At 30.8% G+C, this 17046-nt stretch overlaps 3 protein-coding genes across 5 annotated transcripts; 1 reads left to right on the forward strand and 2 right to left on the reverse strand.

Annotated features, from left to right (window-relative positions):
- Positions 1-495: 495 nt before the first annotated feature.
- On the reverse strand, positions 496-3501 carry LOC105665750 (cdc42 homolog). Of its 3 annotated transcripts, none has more exons than XM_012308731.3 (5): positions 3232-3501; positions 2598-2804; positions 2422-2531; positions 2122-2319; positions 496-2037 (listed from the first exon to the last, which is right to left on the reverse strand). In XM_012308731.3, the coding sequence occupies exons 2-5, from the start codon at positions 2773-2775 to the stop codon at positions 1948-1950; spliced, it is 576 nt and encodes a 191-aa protein (XP_012164121.1). In that variant the 5' UTR covers positions 2776-2804; positions 3232-3501; the 3' UTR covers positions 496-1947. The 3 variants fall into 3 exon arrangements, with proteins under 3 accessions (XP_012164121.1, XP_012164119.1, XP_048261720.1); XM_012308729.3 differs by having other exon boundaries at positions 3228-3497; XM_048405763.1 differs by lacking the exon at positions 3232-3501 and adding an exon at positions 2963-3058.
- Positions 3502-3663: 162 nt separating this feature from the next.
- LOC100650558 (AKT-interacting protein) lies at positions 3664-5983 on the reverse strand. The gene is made up of 7 exons (XM_012308728.3): positions 5628-5983; positions 5351-5532; positions 5203-5267; positions 4852-4952; positions 4561-4748; positions 4303-4471; positions 3664-4026 (listed from the first exon to the last, which is right to left on the reverse strand). The coding sequence occupies exons 1-7, from the start codon at positions 5640-5642 to the stop codon at positions 3943-3945; spliced, it is 804 nt and encodes a 267-aa protein (XP_012164118.1). The 5' UTR covers positions 5643-5983; the 3' UTR covers positions 3664-3942.
- A 6620-nt stretch (positions 5984-12603) lies between these two features.
- Positions 12604-17037, forward strand: LOC100650438 (WD repeat and FYVE domain-containing protein 2). Its single transcript, XM_003395592.4, has 7 exons — positions 12604-13236; positions 13360-13501; positions 13577-13782; positions 13893-14132; positions 14219-14357; positions 14490-14689; positions 14776-17037. Exons 1-7 carry the CDS (start codon positions 13076-13078, stop codon positions 14912-14914), a joined length of 1227 nt encoding a protein of 408 aa, XP_003395640.1. The 5' UTR covers positions 12604-13075; the 3' UTR covers positions 14915-17037.
- Positions 17038-17046: the final 9 nt, after the last annotated feature.

Raw genomic sequence — 17046 nt, forward strand, 5'->3', positions numbered from 1 at the left:
CAATACGTAACCACGAATCCACCTAATTGAAGTAACCACAAGGCGCAACGCGCTACGTTATACGGCAATGCAATCGAGCCAGGCAAAGGTAGACAGACCTGCCACAGGTACAGAAAGAGGATGAAGGAGAGAGAGAGAGAAGGAGAAATAAAAGGAGAGAGAGAGAAAATGGGAGGACCCGGTTCGAAGAAGACGCGAGGACGAAGGGAGAAAAGTCCCAATAATCCATGATGGATAAGTAATATTAGTACTATACGTCCACGGTACGATTTTCTCTCCGTTAGGTCGACGAATAACCATCTGCCGCTTGTCTTTCGACGTCTAGTATTTCCATTTAAACGTAGCATTTCGAGCTTCGAACAGTACGGAATGCTAAGCGCACTCAACGATTCTTTACTCTTAAAGTGGAAATCACATATGAATAATAATATCAAATAACGAATAACGAAAAAAAAAAATACTTTCGATTTAAAAAATACAGAACAAACGGGAAAATAATTTGTTATGCATAGTATAAATATATTTATATAGATATTTTATAATGCAATTGCGTCTACATATCGTGACACGTATAATGCTAATAAATGCCACCTCTTAACTGGATACAGAATGTAAAAATCGATCGATGATCTCTTTATAATGCTCACTCATGCACCGTCCCACACATAATATCATGGTCGATCGAATTCCTTGAAAAACTTTTCGATCGCACAAAAATTCATTATACTTTAGAAATCTGTCTCACATGTATCCAGTTCACGTATTGTATAAGAAGTTTTTAGAAAAAACAATAGGCATTGATTTTTTATTTATCAAACAATATAATATTCGTTGAAATAAATAATACGTAAAGACGCAATTTTGCTGGGAAATAAGCTCAATGCTTTCGACCAGCTATGATCTTCGTCCATACAATCGTACATGTATGTGTTTTCATGAAAAGTTATATGTATACATGTATAACTATTTTTTACAAGAGCTTTATACCGCGTTTGATATACTGCAGCCAATATTACTAGCAAATTTATTCATTGAAATCTTATAAAATATAAATGCCTGTTATTACTAACCTCTTGTTCGTCGTTTTAATACATCGTATCAGTGTGCATCTGTAACGCTGATATGTACAAAATTAGATGTAGAAAGTTTTGCCAAACCAAATGCGCTCCTACAAAAACAATTTGCGTGATTTAGCTGCCTAATTTCGAAAATGTACCAAAAATGAATATGTCAAAGGAAAATAATATTTCCATGTCTTTCGTCACATGCGATCAGAGGTGTCTAAATAATATACATACATAGCTTTGATATATTGTACGTTTATACATTCATTGCGAAATCTCTGACTTAGATCTCACTACAAACGTGTAATTTCATTCTGTATACTGAAAACTAATGCTTTGTTTTATTTTTTTCAAAATCCTTCTGATTCTTTATATATTCCTGAAAATGCTTTGTTCTACGTTATACCTCGCCTTATCGATAAATGAATAAAACTCGAAAAATAATAATCAATAGCACCAATTATTCTAATAAAAATATCAAAGCAATTTTAAACAACATAATTAGTTTTCAAGGTAAAGCTTGAGTAACCAAAAAATATTCGTGCAATATATATTACGAAATATATTTGCTATTAGATGAAATTGATAAATCCCATGAAACTAATCAAGTTTTTAGTCAATATTTCACGTTGCATGGAATGTGGCCGACATTATGATATGATACTGATGAAAAAATTGGATCGAAATTGTCGCGTTGTAATATTAGCGGCTGTTGATTAATTTCAAAAGATTAATATTTTTTTTTTGAGAAGGAACCATATACGCACGGCCTCGAATTTTCTAACAGTGCTTTATACTACGCATGAAATTTGCCGCTCGTTATTATTACGTGTAACTTTGTTTCACTTCTGAATACACACTCCTTTTAAAACTGTTACTCTTTTTACAAGAGTGTACACTTCCTCTTCTTTACTGGTTCTGGGGGTTCCAATGCAGCTAAAATAGCTTCATCAAATACATTTTTCAAACCTTTCTGCAACATTGAAAACTCTCTTATTATTACCAAAAGATTACAACAGCGTGAATATGTCTGCCTATTTAACAGATGCATACTTACTTGCGTAAGGGCACTACATTCTACATATTTTACTGCTTTTAATTCCTTGGCAAGTTTTTCTCCTTGCTCTGCTGATATCGGTTTTTGCTTATTTTTTGCCAATTTTTCGATAGTGGCAACGTCATCTCTCAGATCAATTTGAGTACCAACCAACAAAAACGGAGTTCTTGGACAGTGATGCGTTATCTCAGGTACCCACTAAAGTAAAATGTGTATATGATTGACATTTCTTTTCTTTGTTGTATAATACATTTCATTTCAATAGTATCCTAATGATAAATAAATTGGATTAAACATAACCTTCTCTTTAACATTTTCAAACGATGATGGTGACACTACTGAAAAACAAACAAGAAATACATCTGTTTGTGGATAACTCAGAGGCCTAAGTCTATCATAATCCTCCTGGCCTGTAACATAACATAGTATTTATATGCTATATTTCTAAATAAATCTTAATATTATTAGAAATTTACCAGCAGTATCAAACAATCCCAATGTATATGGATCACCACCGATCATTACTGTCACTGCATAGTTGTCAAAAACAGTAGGTACATATTCGGATGGAAATTTATTGGTTGTATATGATATCAAAAGACAAGTTTTACCCACAGCTCCATCCCCTACCACAACACATTTTATTGTCTGCATGCTGATATTTCTTGTATTATCTAAAATAGCTGTATTAAATACATATTAAAGTTAATACAACAAACGAATCACACGACACTTCTGGGAATATTGTGTACAATATGTCAATTCGACTTTAATAACAATAAACAAAATACAAATCATTATTAAAATTCTTTAACGCTTTATTAGTAATTGATAAATTCACCTAAATTGTTTATATTTGACGTTATATGAAATATACGAATTTAATGAAACCTCTCGGATGAATCACACACAAAGTCGGCCTGTCCTTAACCTTCAAACATATAACCGAATTCCAATATAAAAACTAAATTATATTAAATTACTTCCTATTACTCTTCACAACAGTAACTATTACTTTCTATATTTACATTTTGTAATACCTATAACATGAACTTATAAAAGGAAAATCGTGTTAACTTATCGAACGTAAAAGTAAAGACGATTACCTACGATTGTACGTCTGTCATTAAAGGTTAAAATCGTAACTCATAATCTTAAATCACAATGAACAATTATACAACTTGAAATATATTGGTAAACGTAAAAAAGTATAAATACAACATCTAGCACTTCAACGCCATCAAGCGCAATATATCCCACCGCACTTTATATTTATCACGAAATATGCATTTCTTTTAACGATCGTTCATTCACAACTGCTTGTTGCACACGTCTAGCACCCGTTACACATGATCATGAATATAAAAATATCTAATATTACAGTTCATGACAATATAAAAGCAGATAATATATTTGATAATAATAAAATTACTATTAAATATTGTTTCTTATATGACTTAAAAAATTTACAATTAAAAAAAAATACTAGAATCACTATCATAACAAAGCACTAGTTGGTACTAGATCAATACATAAAAAGTGTCTGATTGTAAATTGTTGCTCCGTCCAAATGTTTATTTTAAGAAATATTAGCACTACATTTAATAATAAATCAACAATTGTATATTCTTACTTCAGTTAAATATAAGAGTATTATAAACGGTTATTATAACAATTTTATACATACATGTTGAACATAAGTAAAAAATAATTTTCATTTTTGCTAATATAAAAATACATAAAAATTTACAATTCTCTTATCTCCTAAGGACTGCAGCTTTTAGTTTTGTTATTACATTTTGTATACAGTATAATTACTTATTATCTTGCTTCGGGTTTAGAGAATGGTTGTAATGATCCGGGTTGTACCCACGATAATCCAACTGCTTTATTTTCTTCTTCTTCCTGTATTCCATCACATTATAATCATAATTAATGAAAAAGTAGATCAAAACATTGTAAGTTATTTTCATTAAGCTTCAAATAATATGTTAGTATCTAAATTAATATCTAATACAATAAATACATAATAAATATTTAATATGATATTAATCTACATTAATAGCTAAATATCTGGGAAAAAATATCTCTATGGTTTACATTTGGAAGTTTCAAGCAGTAACACGTATAAATGAAAACGATTTTAGTAATTAAAAAATATTTAGATATATATTTCTTTACCTTAGGTTCATAGATTTCTCTCTTAATGGAATTATGAAGCTCATCGACATATGGACTAAAAGTAATATAGTGAGGATCATCCACCATAGGTGAACTATAGACTTTGTTTAAGCTTTCTCTCACACATTTTCTTACGCGATCTCGAAATGTTTCGAAATTATTCTCTAATCTGTAATACAAACATAATATGCGTAAAATTTAAATATTAACTGACAACTACAACATTCATTGATCAAATATTTTTTCCTAAATACTTACAAATTAGACGCTTCATGATTTACAGAATTCATTTTAATATCTACTTTTGTGAAAATTTTTGTTATAAATTGTACCAATTGCCAAATTCGATTACTTTTTCTCCACTCAGGAAACCCCCATGATGTATATAGTTCTCCAGATTCAGAATCAATCAAAGGATGAAAAACTGGAGTTTGAAATGTGACTTTCTACAATTTGTTCAGTACACAATAACAATTAAGTACACAAACATTAAACAAATCGAGACAATTTTATAACTAAATTCTAATGTATTAGGAAGTACAGTCTTACAGGACATCCTCCATCTGGAAAATTTTGTGGTAGCGTAATATTAAATCTGAAGATTCCTCCTTGATATATTCCTTGCCTCACAAATTGTACTCCAAACCATACTAAAACAAAATGCATTTATTACAGTTTGATAAATGTCCAGGAATGTCTAATAAATGTGTACAAGAAAATGTGGCAAACAATAAATCATGCACATATTTACATGTAAACCATTATACAAGACCAAGTCAGGATAAGCAAGACCTAAGAATCAATTCATATTTGACTTAAATAACTTGAATGCAATTTTTCTCATACATAAGATGCATTGAAAAAAAAAGAAAATAATATTTGGTTGCTCATACTACTTACACAAGGAATTTTGGGCAGATGGTATGACATAAATACCCTTCAGATCTTGCGCACATAGCATATTACTGTTTAAAAAGTAATAACAAAAGAACTAAGAGATTTTCATTCACTGCAGACATTTATACATTGATTTGCAAAATTAACTTACTATTCTGATAAAATATTGTATTCCTGTAAGTATATGATATATTCTTTGTTAGTTTGTGACACAGTTGGCCTATCAATCATTTTCACAGACATGCTCAATTGAGAATCTCCATTTGTATTTAAAGGTAATAATTTCCTGAATGAACCTTGTCTTTTTAGGTTATCGTTCTTATTACCATCATCCTAATATCATATAAAATTAGTTATTATTTTCAAATGTTTCTATTTATCTTCCAGATTAGAAGGAAACATTTAATTACTCTTATTTTGTTTATTACCTTTGTTCCTGACATACTGATGTAATTAAGAGAAAAAGAGTAGGATTATGTCTCAAATATAATCAACGTTTAAGATTTTAAATAATAAAAATATGTTCCATTATTTCACAAATATTATCAGGTAACTGGCTATTCTGTTGTATTTCCGATTACCATCATCTTCTCCTAAATATTCCATCTCACGCTATATGTGAACAACCATAAACGAAGGAAGACATAGATCTTACATGATTAACTAATATATCAACTAATGCTCTTTATTTTATTTTTTATTATCTAATCTAAAATAAGAATAAATATCTTCTTATCAGTTCTACAGAATATTAGGTCTATACTGTATCATTAATTAAGGACAGGATAGATCTGACATTACATAGGTCTTCGTATCTCAGGTTCTGAAATACCGACCTGGAAAAAATCAGTGTTTCTTACGCCCTCTGCGATTTATTGTGGCCAACATAGGAATTAATATTCAACTGAATAATCGAGATCATCGAAGGCAATAAAGTCAATGCATACATAAGTATACAGCTACAGTACTCAATGATTCAATACACATGTATATAGCTATAGAAAAATCTTCATTTGTCAAACTGAATCTACAATATTTCACTTTAAAGGAACAATGTAAATTCGACTTTATATTCTCAAAAGAAGCTCTGTCACCCTAATCAGAGCTACTAGCAGCGAGATTCCTTGGTTGAAATAGACATGCATTTGTTGGAATCCGAACTAACTAACATAATATAAGACATATGTTAACCAAAAAAGGGATAGTGAACTAGGGGACAGAGCTTGATCTCAGAGTGTGTTCAGTTCAAAGAACATGTAGTAACTTGGCTTGTGTATATATATACGTGTATAATAATAATTGTATTATTATTTTAATATACTAAATACATCTATACTTTTTCTTTTACACCTATACATTTGATTGATTAATCCCAGTTATGGATCCAGAGTAGGTGTAAAGAAGGTAGAGATAAAAAAGAAAAAGAGAAAGAGACTCTATAACGAACAATTGAGAGCACAATCACGTGTAGCGAAAAGATCAAAGACCAGAGTTTCAAAAAAAGTATTTCAAAAGGAATCATGGATTCAGAATAGTATTTCCCCTAGTTATCTGTAGAGAACTTCAATAACTAATTATTTTAACTATGCGCGATGATCACAAATCGCAGCACTACGAAATTAATTTAAAATTAACGCCATTTTAACTCAACTTAAGATAAAACAAACCGCAACAAATTCAAATTTTACTCTTTAATAAATTCTAATAATTATTAACAATAGAAAATACTGAGTACAATCGTGACATCTTATACTTCACAACAGTAAGGCAAACGAGATCGTCTTTTCATCGCAACACTAATCCAAACCGAAGTGAATACTTTCTCGCAACTCTAATTGTTAACGCGAAATTTAGATTCGCTACTGTAATTCAAACCGTAATTAATCACTCGCAACTCTAATTGAAAAACCGCGATTAGCCCAATATGACGATGGGCCGACATGTACGTCGGCAAACAAACAAATCACAACTAATACTACTACAAATACTAAAAGCGAGTACAGTGACAAAGTAGTAACGAGAATGACTTTCCATCCTCTGGATGATCCAGAAGATGAAAAGCCATTAGTAGTTGCCCTCTTGCATGACAATTTGCCGGGCCTCTTCGGCTCGTAGCCTTTTCTTTCTTCGGGCGCGATGCCCGCTGAAACTTACATCTAAGCTCGAGACTTTCTAAATCGCAAAACAAAAAATAACGTACAAAGGTGAAATAAAAACATAAATCGCGAAAGCTGATCCAAACACACATGGATGAACAACGATCATATAGAGATCGCTGTCCGTTCGCATGTGCATGCTCGAGTAATATTAACGTTCGTGTCGAAACCCAATCGCGATCACGACCGCGAAATTCAAAAAATCGATGGGCAAAACCAAAGACGATGGCATGTTCCATTCGTGCCAGCTTCACCGTCGATTTTTCGAATGAAATTTCCTGAAACAGGTTGGACACGCGAAAACGCGCCTACCCGACCAGAGACTGTGCCAACCTGCCCGGCCCTACCTACTTATACTGAACAGGCACGCCAGAAAGTATGCTACCTGTCCTACCTAGCCCTATATTTAAAAATGGCAAAACAGGCACACCAACACGCTCACTCCACGATTCTCACACATAACACTCGGGCGCAAGGACCTACACTAGAGAGAACGTCCCGGGACGCCTCCGACACCCGAGTTTGGCACACAACATGCACACTCTAATATTACGTACCATTTTCCTGAAATCGACTGACGAAGGCTAGCGACCATTGCGTACAACACAATAAAAGTAAATCTCAGTTTTAATTAAAAATATTCATAATTCAAAGAGTGTATCTATTTCTCAAAAAATTATAAATTGTACGAAATTTGGTACCATTTATTATAATTTAATAATAAAATTAATAATACTAATACCTGTGATTCGCCGTATTTAATAACGAATCTTTGTTTTTTCAGGTTGTAATTGAAATAATATTTGTGTGAATATATGTTTTATTATTTAAATTTATAGCAAAAGGAATAAATACAAAAACGACGCAATTCCACAGCCTAACCACACACACTATGTAGAAAGTACGTCGTGCACGATACACTAATGCATCGTCAGTCGCTTACAAATTATTATAAAATCAGTGATCATCGTACCCATTGCCTTTCTCTCACCCAAGTAGCACCTGGGCACGTGAGTGAGGTCCTGGCAATAAACACGGAAAGGGTAAAACCTGAAAATCCTAATTTAAAAAAAGGTATTAGTGCATCTATTTCGTCTTTAGCGGGCTGACCTTTTTTCATTTTGCATTTTCGTATTTTATCTCAATTATTAACACTCTATGCTCTACTTTATTAATTTAATAAATTACCAAAATGTCAATATTGAACTTATTTATAGTAAACAGTACAAATAGCACCAATGCTATATAATGATTCGTTCAAATAATTGACACTATGAATTATTGAAATTACATTACAAAAAGACAAACTGACACTGAATAAGAAATTTATTTAATACTTGACTCAAAGTTAAATATTAATACAAACACCCTCAGGCAATCCCTTCGTCAAAGCACATATTCGAAAATATGAAAGCAATGTTCAAAACTTGTTGCTTTGATTCCAAAATTTGCCTGTCGCGAAATTTCTTCTTGCACATAAAATTCAATACATTTTTGACGGCAGGATTGAGCTTTAATATCTCTATATTTATATTTTAAATCAATACCGAAACTCGAAAATGAAGGGCGAACAATTAAATCCTTTGGAATAATGTCATCAGAAAACAGAAGGTGAAATAAAAGTGACTTATTATTATCATTATCATTAGATATGCAATAATAGCAATTTTTAACGCAACGAAGTCGGAGGGTATCCAACTTCAGTACTACGATATATTTAATTACACATTCCAACTTCAAAAGTAATTATAGTGAACATATCTTCAATCACAAAATTCAAATGAATTGTTAATATATCGTATTTGTATCAGTTAAAACGCGATGTGCAAGAAGACCTGTCCTGAACTAATAAATAATACACAGAAGAAATGTTACTACTCACGCATATAATAAATATCCGCGGTCACTGTACTCGCAAAAAGTTCTACGTAAATTACAACCAATCACCCGTGTCGATTTGGACCTTTCGTCCTACGACATGATTGAGTGACCGGAGGAACAAAAATACATGCGACTTACGATATGATGTGAAGGATGTGGTCATCGATGCTGTGGCACACCAGGGAAAGTCATGGTGTAGATCATCATCAAGGAGGGGCCATATAATGCCATAGAAAAAAACTGTAACAAAACATAGGATATTATAATTTGTACTTAAGGAAAATGTTAATTATTTGAAAAATTTGAAATAGTAAAATATTGATCTCTATTAAAATTATAATGCCAATATTCAATTCAAGAATGACAAATTTAGGAATAAAATTAAGTACAGATTACAAAATTACTTACATTCTTGGCTTTTGAAGCACCACTAGGTCCTTTTCAGCAAACACGAAGAAAAGGAAGGAATGATAAACCTTCAAATGAAGTATGAACTGTTATATGAAACAGTTTATGAAAACTTTGAACTAATGATAATAAAAAAGTTAAATTGCTAGTAAACTCTAATTATTACAACAAGTGGAATTTTGATATTAAAGTTTAAAGTTAGACCTTAATTTTTAATCAATAATAATTAAAGCAAAATACAAAAAATAAAATTAAGTGGAATACGATATGCACAGACTCCTACATGCTTAGTTTTCAAGCACCACTGCATCCTTCCAAAAACACAAGAAAAGCTGGAAGTTGTGAAATACCTGAGAGAAAACAAGTAAAATATTGTAATTTATTCTTAAAAATATACTATTCATTATTTAAAAAGCCAATGAAAAATAAAACTCTATTCAAACTTGAAATTTTAATAACAACAGAAATCGAAATTCTGTTAAAATCTAATTATTATAAAAATTCAAACGCCAAAATTACAATTTTTAAACTAAAAATGACGAAAATTTAATCATTTTTGAAACATAATAAACATTTTTATTATGTGTTTCAATATTACGATTTTAACATTGTGTAAATTGTAAAAATATAAAAATATTATGTCAATAAAAATTGATAATTGTTCATTTAAAATACGAATAATAAAACAATTTAGCATACTTGCATTCTCAAGTCCCAGGAGAAGCTGTATCCTCTTGCGAAACCTGCGACTCTATTACCGAAAGCGAATGTTTAAAATGATGTATAAAGAAAGAGAAAAAAAGGGCTATTAACGCGTCCGTAGTTAACAATCGGCGAATACACTGACTCTAATTTCGCGTACAACTATAGTAATTAAATTTGTAATTATTAAGAGCTATTGTGCTCTAAAAAAATACAAATGTTATTACGCAGCAAACACTGACTCTACCGACCGCATTGCGCGCGAACGCAAACATTCTCTGAAAACAGATTGTATTAGCAAGGAGATACAGAGATGGGAGGGGGGTGAGAGTTTGTTTTGGAGATATCGCTGCTTCTAGAAGCTTATATATACATGTAGTATTTCAAACACTGTTTATGTATTGTAAGATATTTTCTAACATATTTCCAAATATAAAATATAAAATCAGCTCTACAAGAAGAATTCAATTGTGAATGTTCGTCATCGGAGTTTGAAATATGGCTTTTACTAATATATTACGTTGCACTTTATGAAGATTCGACAATACTTCTAATAAATTAGACTTTTTTAACTAAATATGCCTGAAGTGATTATAGCGTATATACATATAATCCTGCTCGTGTCTCAACAAGTTTTATTCGTGATAAATCATCTTCTAATAACAATTAAATAATTCGTATAATTTGCTACATATTGACATGAAAACATTAATTACTTAATAATATGTGCAATTATTGATGTCGATCTATATAACCGAAATATTTTTTAAAAATGATTTCTATAACCTCTTTTTCTTTCATTTTAACATTTTCAAAAGATTATGCGACTATTTATAAAATAATGTTATTACATATCGATCGTAAGCTGTGTAACAATTATGTAACAAATATTAATTACCATTGATCCAACAAAAAGGAAAAATAAACATATACATGTATTTGCTTTGATATAATAGCTCAATTATTACCAAATCTGCATGAAAAATCAACGAATTGTATTAATCACCTATGGCGTCCATTATTCCGTAAATCCCCATTCTTTCGATCACGTATCGATAATCTGTACAGAAGGAAATCAACAATTTCAAATAAACGTATGACAAAACCAATAATTTACAATGTCAGAACAAATTATAATAAAATAAACCAATAATAGAGTCCAAATTCTATTTCAAAGGTCGATAATATGAGATATAGATAACGCTAACCGTCAGATATGCAGTCAACAAGAAAAGTACAGAAAAAGTTTTGGAAAACTACTTAATCTTACTCAAATGATGATTAATAAGTTATTAAATAAGAACGTACTATTTAAATGAAGCAGATAGAAGTGTAGAAATAACGATAAAATTGGAATGAAAGTACTAATAATTACGTGATTTCAACAGAGAATCCCACCCCGCGCCAAACGTTCTCCACAAATTACGAGCGATGCAATATTCTTGGCCAATAGAAATGCTCGATTTGACTTTACAATATTTTTCACCAATAGAGACGCCTGATTTGATTTTGTAATATTCTGCGTCAATAGAAGCGCCCGATTTTCCTGTGTACAAGCGCGCGCTAATTCAATCAATTCAAACAGTCAAATTAATGAAATTAATGAATAGGAAATATATTTTTAAGGCAATGTCCATTAACAGTAATAAAATTATGTTCTTGATGAAAAGTTTTTATATGTGAAAATGCTATAACGGTATATTATTTAATTATTCATACTATTATTAATAAATATATTTGAATAATTCAAATATTTCAATAAATGGAAGAGAATGAAACAGTTTTATGAATGCCTTTATTAAAAATAAATGTCATTCTTAAAAATGATTAATAATTAGCAATTTAAAATAGTCTTTGAGAATTGATATATATCTATAATAAAAAAGAAATTTCTTTAATTGAAAATAATTTATTATCATTGTTTAAGTCGTAATTAATTGATGTGTAAATTATAAAATCTTTATTTTGTAACACATGCAAAGATTATTTTCTGCAACGATGGTTTTAATAATTAGTCAAACCAGTAAGTACCTATTTGTGCCAATTCTATACTATATATTAATTGATACAGTTGCATGTGATACAAAAATGGTAATGGATTCAAGCGTCCACCAAAACATGGGGCATGAAAAAGCATTGCATGTCACGTCCATACTATATTTACTTCGTCTATGGCTGCATCTTGTCTAAGAAATAACGTTTACCAACAATAGAAGCCGATAAATATCAATAAGAACTTTAAGTAATCAAGCACTGGTTATTCAAAGAATTATTCGAAAATTATTTTTGTAAAAACATTGGAAAATTTTCGTCTCGCAACATAATTATTTAATAAAAAGAAAGTAATCCGAAAAATAATTGATTTGCTGTGTCTGCAAGGAAGTTGGTAACAAAGCTCTGCTATAGATAATAGTCCTGTTAGAGAGATCAATTGGTCATCATTTTTTGTTTACATTCTTAACATAAATCGTGTGTGCATACATTTCTATTACATAATGCACGCAAATAGAAACTTCCACGAAAGTTGTAACAGTCGATAAAGAGGAACTCGAAAAGGAAGGAAAGAAAAATTCACGAGGAATAACACGAATAGCGCCGATAGGTTCTCCACAATCTGTTAAAAAATCCGACTTTCCGTCTTCATAACGCATATAAACTCTGATTATCATTGAAGTCTGACAACTGTCAAATGACAAGTCTGCTTCAAATATTACGTTTTAAAGATTGAAATGGCAGCAGAGATAAAGCCCGCACCGGGAGTAAATCATGATAAATTCAGCACAAGCCGAAAACCTATACTTTTATCGAAATTAGAAGGATGTAATGACGATGTTAATGCGGCTATCATTATACCGCGGGAAGATGGTGTAATTAGTGTTTGCGATGACAGGTAGATGAGTATTATATTCGAGTTGTAATATTAAAATTGAATTTCTTGATTGTTTGTTACAATAATTAGTCGAAAATTTGTCTTCTTCAGCTATTCATGTTCTTAAGGAAATGTCTTTTACAGGACTGTTAGAGTTTGGTTGAAACGAGATTCTGGCCAATATTGGCCAAGTGTCTGTCAATATATGGCTGCTGGTGCAACATCAATGCATTATTGTGTACAAACTAGACAATTATTTGTTGGTTTGGAGAATGGAACTATAAATGTATGTATTAAAAGAATTTTCTATGAAAAATTATCAATTTCTTTCTTTATTTCAATGCACTTTCGTTATTTTAAGGAATTCATTTTGGAGCAAGATTATAATCAAATGACTGCCATGCGTGAATATGCTGCACATCAAGCAAGAGTTACAGGTGTTATATTTGCATCAAATTGCGAATGGGTTTTAAGTATAGGTCGAGATAAGATGTTTCAATTACATTGTTCAGAAACAGGACAAAAATTAGGATCATATCAAACTGATGCATGGTATACCGCTCTGCAGTATCCTTTTGTGAGAAATAATTTCTAATGGATTTCTTAATTATTAGATATGTATATTACATTGAAAGAAGTTTTCTTTAAAACTACACACATCTCCTTAACTTATTCAGATTTGACGCGCAATCAAAACATGCCTTTGTTGGTGATTATTCTGGACAAATAGCAATGTTGAAGTTAGATACTAATGGTGTTACACTAATCACTACTTTAAAGGCACATACAGGAAGCATTCATACATTAGCATGGGATTTTGAAAAGCAGCTTCTGTTTTCTGGAAGTTTTGATCAAAGTATCATAGTATGGGATATTGGAGGTCGGCAAGGTACAGCCTATGAACTCCAAGGACATCAGTAAGTTATTCAGCCTACTAAGAAATTCTTTTCAAATTAGTTTCCAGTTTACATTTTTTGTAATCTCAATTAAACATATTTTACAGCAACAAAGTAACGGCACTGTGTTATGCAAGCGCAGAGCGTGTGTTGTTGTCCGGAGGGGAAGATGGTGTAATAGTATGCTGGGATATGGCTGCAAATAGAAAAGAAACTGCAGCCTGGATAGAATCCGATACGTGCCAAGTATGTTATTGTAAAATTATAATTAACTTGATTCTGAAATTTAAGGCTATAACCAGTTTGGTTTTTTATGCTAATTATGATCCTACATTAAACAACATTTTATTATATATGTAAATATTATGATAAATATAGGCTTGTGGAAGACCATTCTTTTGGAATATTAAAGCTATGATGGATCAACGACAATTAGGTCTAAGACAGCATCATTGCCGTCATTGTGGTCGTGCATTATGCGCACGATGTACATCTCAACGAATACCAATACCAGCAATGGGTTTTGAATTTGAAGTTAGAGTGTGCGATCAGTGTCATATTCAACTTAAAGCTGCGAAGTAAGTAGGGATAATGAGATTAGATTTATCACTAAAATTGACGAACAAGGTGGATGTTTAAATGATATTATGCATCTGTTACATAGCCAAACATCTCTAGCATCGTTCCATGACGCAAAGCATAATGTCGTTGGAATGGATCTTGATGCTCCTAGGCGACGATTATTAACTATCGGTCAAGATCGTCTTATTAAGATTTGGGATATTTCTGCACTTCTTCAGTGAACTTCCAACTATATTTATCTACAAATAACAAAATTAATCAAATCGTAAGGCATAACAGAAAACTACTGTCTTATTTCAATGTAAAAGTATAATATCCAGAGCCTATTTTTACGATTATGAAATCATTTTAAAATCCGTTTATTTGATGATAAAGACAATTACGTTTCTACTTATTACAATTTGCTTCTTGCATAAGAAAATCCTGGATTCGTGAAATATTCTGCAACACCAAAATAGGATATCTATATAACTGCGAAAAAAATATATATATATATATATACTTGCAAGTACTCTTCCAACAGAGAAAAAGTAACTCCATAACTTATTCAGCAAATGGTAGAAAATAGTATATTTTTTAATCTTATTTAGTGCAATCATATCTACAAACGACCAAAGCACTAATCAATAGATTTGGATTTTTAATCAAATTCATTACAAAAAGTAATGTTACTGTTTCATTACACGTTTAATGCAGTAACTATAAATAAATTATTTTTATTTTAAATGAACAAAGTATGATTATTCAAAAATACATTATATCAGGTGAAGTTGTAAGAAATTTTACATTTTGAAGTACAAAATTAAGCTGAATTACATTTCCATCTGATCGATATATACTCGAAAATTTTTAACACTTCTTGGTCTATATCAAATTTTTCATTAGTATGTATAGTGTGAAATTATATTAATAACCTAATATACAGATTGACAATTTTGAGGAATTACTCTAAACTGCGTATTCATTTAAACAATAGTAATTCGTTAAAACATTGTCGATGACTGTCAATGTTGTTCCTAGTCGTTTCTTTTTTTCTTTTGTTGCATTCCTAATTATTTATATTATAGTTTCTTACAAGCAATTATACGAGGTGCTTTATCCCGAAACCTGATTTGTCTCTAGACATTCATTATGATTCTCCAAACACTTAAACTAGGTACAGGTTATGCAAATATACTAATTATATAATAATGATAATACTACTACTAATACTAATAATTAGATTTATGCATACTATTACAGAAATGATGAAAAATAAAAATTTGATTAAACAATATATGATCAAAGTTATAGGTATGTTACAAATTCTGCAAACAAGTATGTATAATTAAAATGGGAAACAAATCTTCTCTTTATAGACTATTTAATTTGTTTAATGAAATTTGTGTTTGTAATTATTCAATCATTCCATTTAATAACAGGATGCATACCTTGTACCTGGATGCAATTTCCATTATCAGATTAGCATAATATTGATTTCTCTATTGTAATAAGTGATAAAAGCATTTGAGGAAGGAAAAATTATATTTATTGTAGAAGTACGTTAAAAATCAAGCAGTGTACTCGTACGAATACAATTCGGGCAAACGTATGGCATTAAATACGCCTTTTCCTTTGATCTACTATTATGTCGTATATTTTTATCATGTATGGATTCATACAGGAAATTATTTAATATTATTGTTTTATACAGAATTAGACATATATTTTCGAATCAGTTTCTATATGCTACGCGTGAAATATACTTTGCTATATAATTAATACTATTACAATGTCCACGCGCGAAGTGTTGATCATACATGTATATGTATATTTATCAAGAAGCAATACTCCAAATGTATATTATAGGATCTACCATTGCTTCGTTACATCGAGTGATAATAGCTTTTTAATCTTAGAAAATAATTTGCTGTATTCGTGATGCATTGTCGTCCATTGGAAGACATCGATCGACTACGTGACGTATGAGCGATCGATATCAAAATTGTTACTTAGCAATGAATGTGTCGTTACTGTTAAGATAAACAACATCAATAACAACGCAACGTGGTACATTGTTATAGTTTTCGTACAGAATTGATTGCAATACTCGTGAAAAATATATCGTTGGAGAGAAAGTGCCGTTCTCGTTACGTAAAAAAGATCGTGTTTATATATAGGAACGATTTTATGAAACTGTTAATTTGCAACGAGTATAACATTGTCGATGTTGTTATTGTTGCAGAAGTTTTCAGTACTTTGCATATTAATGTATATGTTAAAAGTTACAGAAATTACATTTTATGTATGTATATCATTCATGTGAAATTCATATGAAATGAAAATATATTTTCAATGTAAACGATTCGTTTGT

The sequence above is a fragment of the Bombus terrestris genome, chromosome 5, assembly GCF_910591885.1.
Source record: "Bombus terrestris chromosome 5, iyBomTerr1.2, whole genome shotgun sequence".
Classification (NCBI taxonomy): Eukaryota; Metazoa; Arthropoda; class Insecta; order Hymenoptera; family Apidae; genus Bombus; species Bombus terrestris.

Coding starts and splice junctions, on each gene's coding strand:
- LOC105665750 (XM_012308731.3), bottom strand. CDS start 2,775: ATGCAGACAATAAAATGTGTTGTGGTAGGGGATGGAGCTGTGGGTAAA. Junction 2,532..2,597: donor GGGATTGTTTGATACTGCTG/GTAAATTTCTAA, acceptor GTTATGTTACAG/GCCAGGAGGATTATGATAGA. Junction 2,320..2,421: donor TTGAAAATGTTAAAGAGAAG/GTTATGTTTAAT, acceptor ATTTTACTTTAG/TGGGTACCTGAGATAACGCA.
- LOC100650558 (XM_012308728.3), bottom strand. Junction 4,749..4,851: donor TTCCAGATGGAGGATGTCCT/GTAAGACTGTAC, acceptor AACAAATTGTAG/AAAGTCACATTTCAAACTCC. Junction 4,027..4,302: donor GAGAAATCTATGAACCTAAG/GTAAAGAAATAT, acceptor GATGGAATACAG/GAAGAAGAAGAAAATAAAGC.
- LOC100650438 (XM_003395592.4), top strand. CDS start 13,076: ATGGCAGCAGAGATAAAGCCCGCACCGGGAGTAAATCATGATAAATTC. Junction 13,237..13,359: donor ATTAGTGTTTGCGATGACAG/GTAGATGAGTAT, acceptor TGTCTTTTACAG/GACTGTTAGAGTTTGGTTGA. Junction 14,358..14,489: donor TAGAATCCGATACGTGCCAA/GTATGTTATTGT, acceptor TGATAAATATAG/GCTTGTGGAAGACCATTCTT.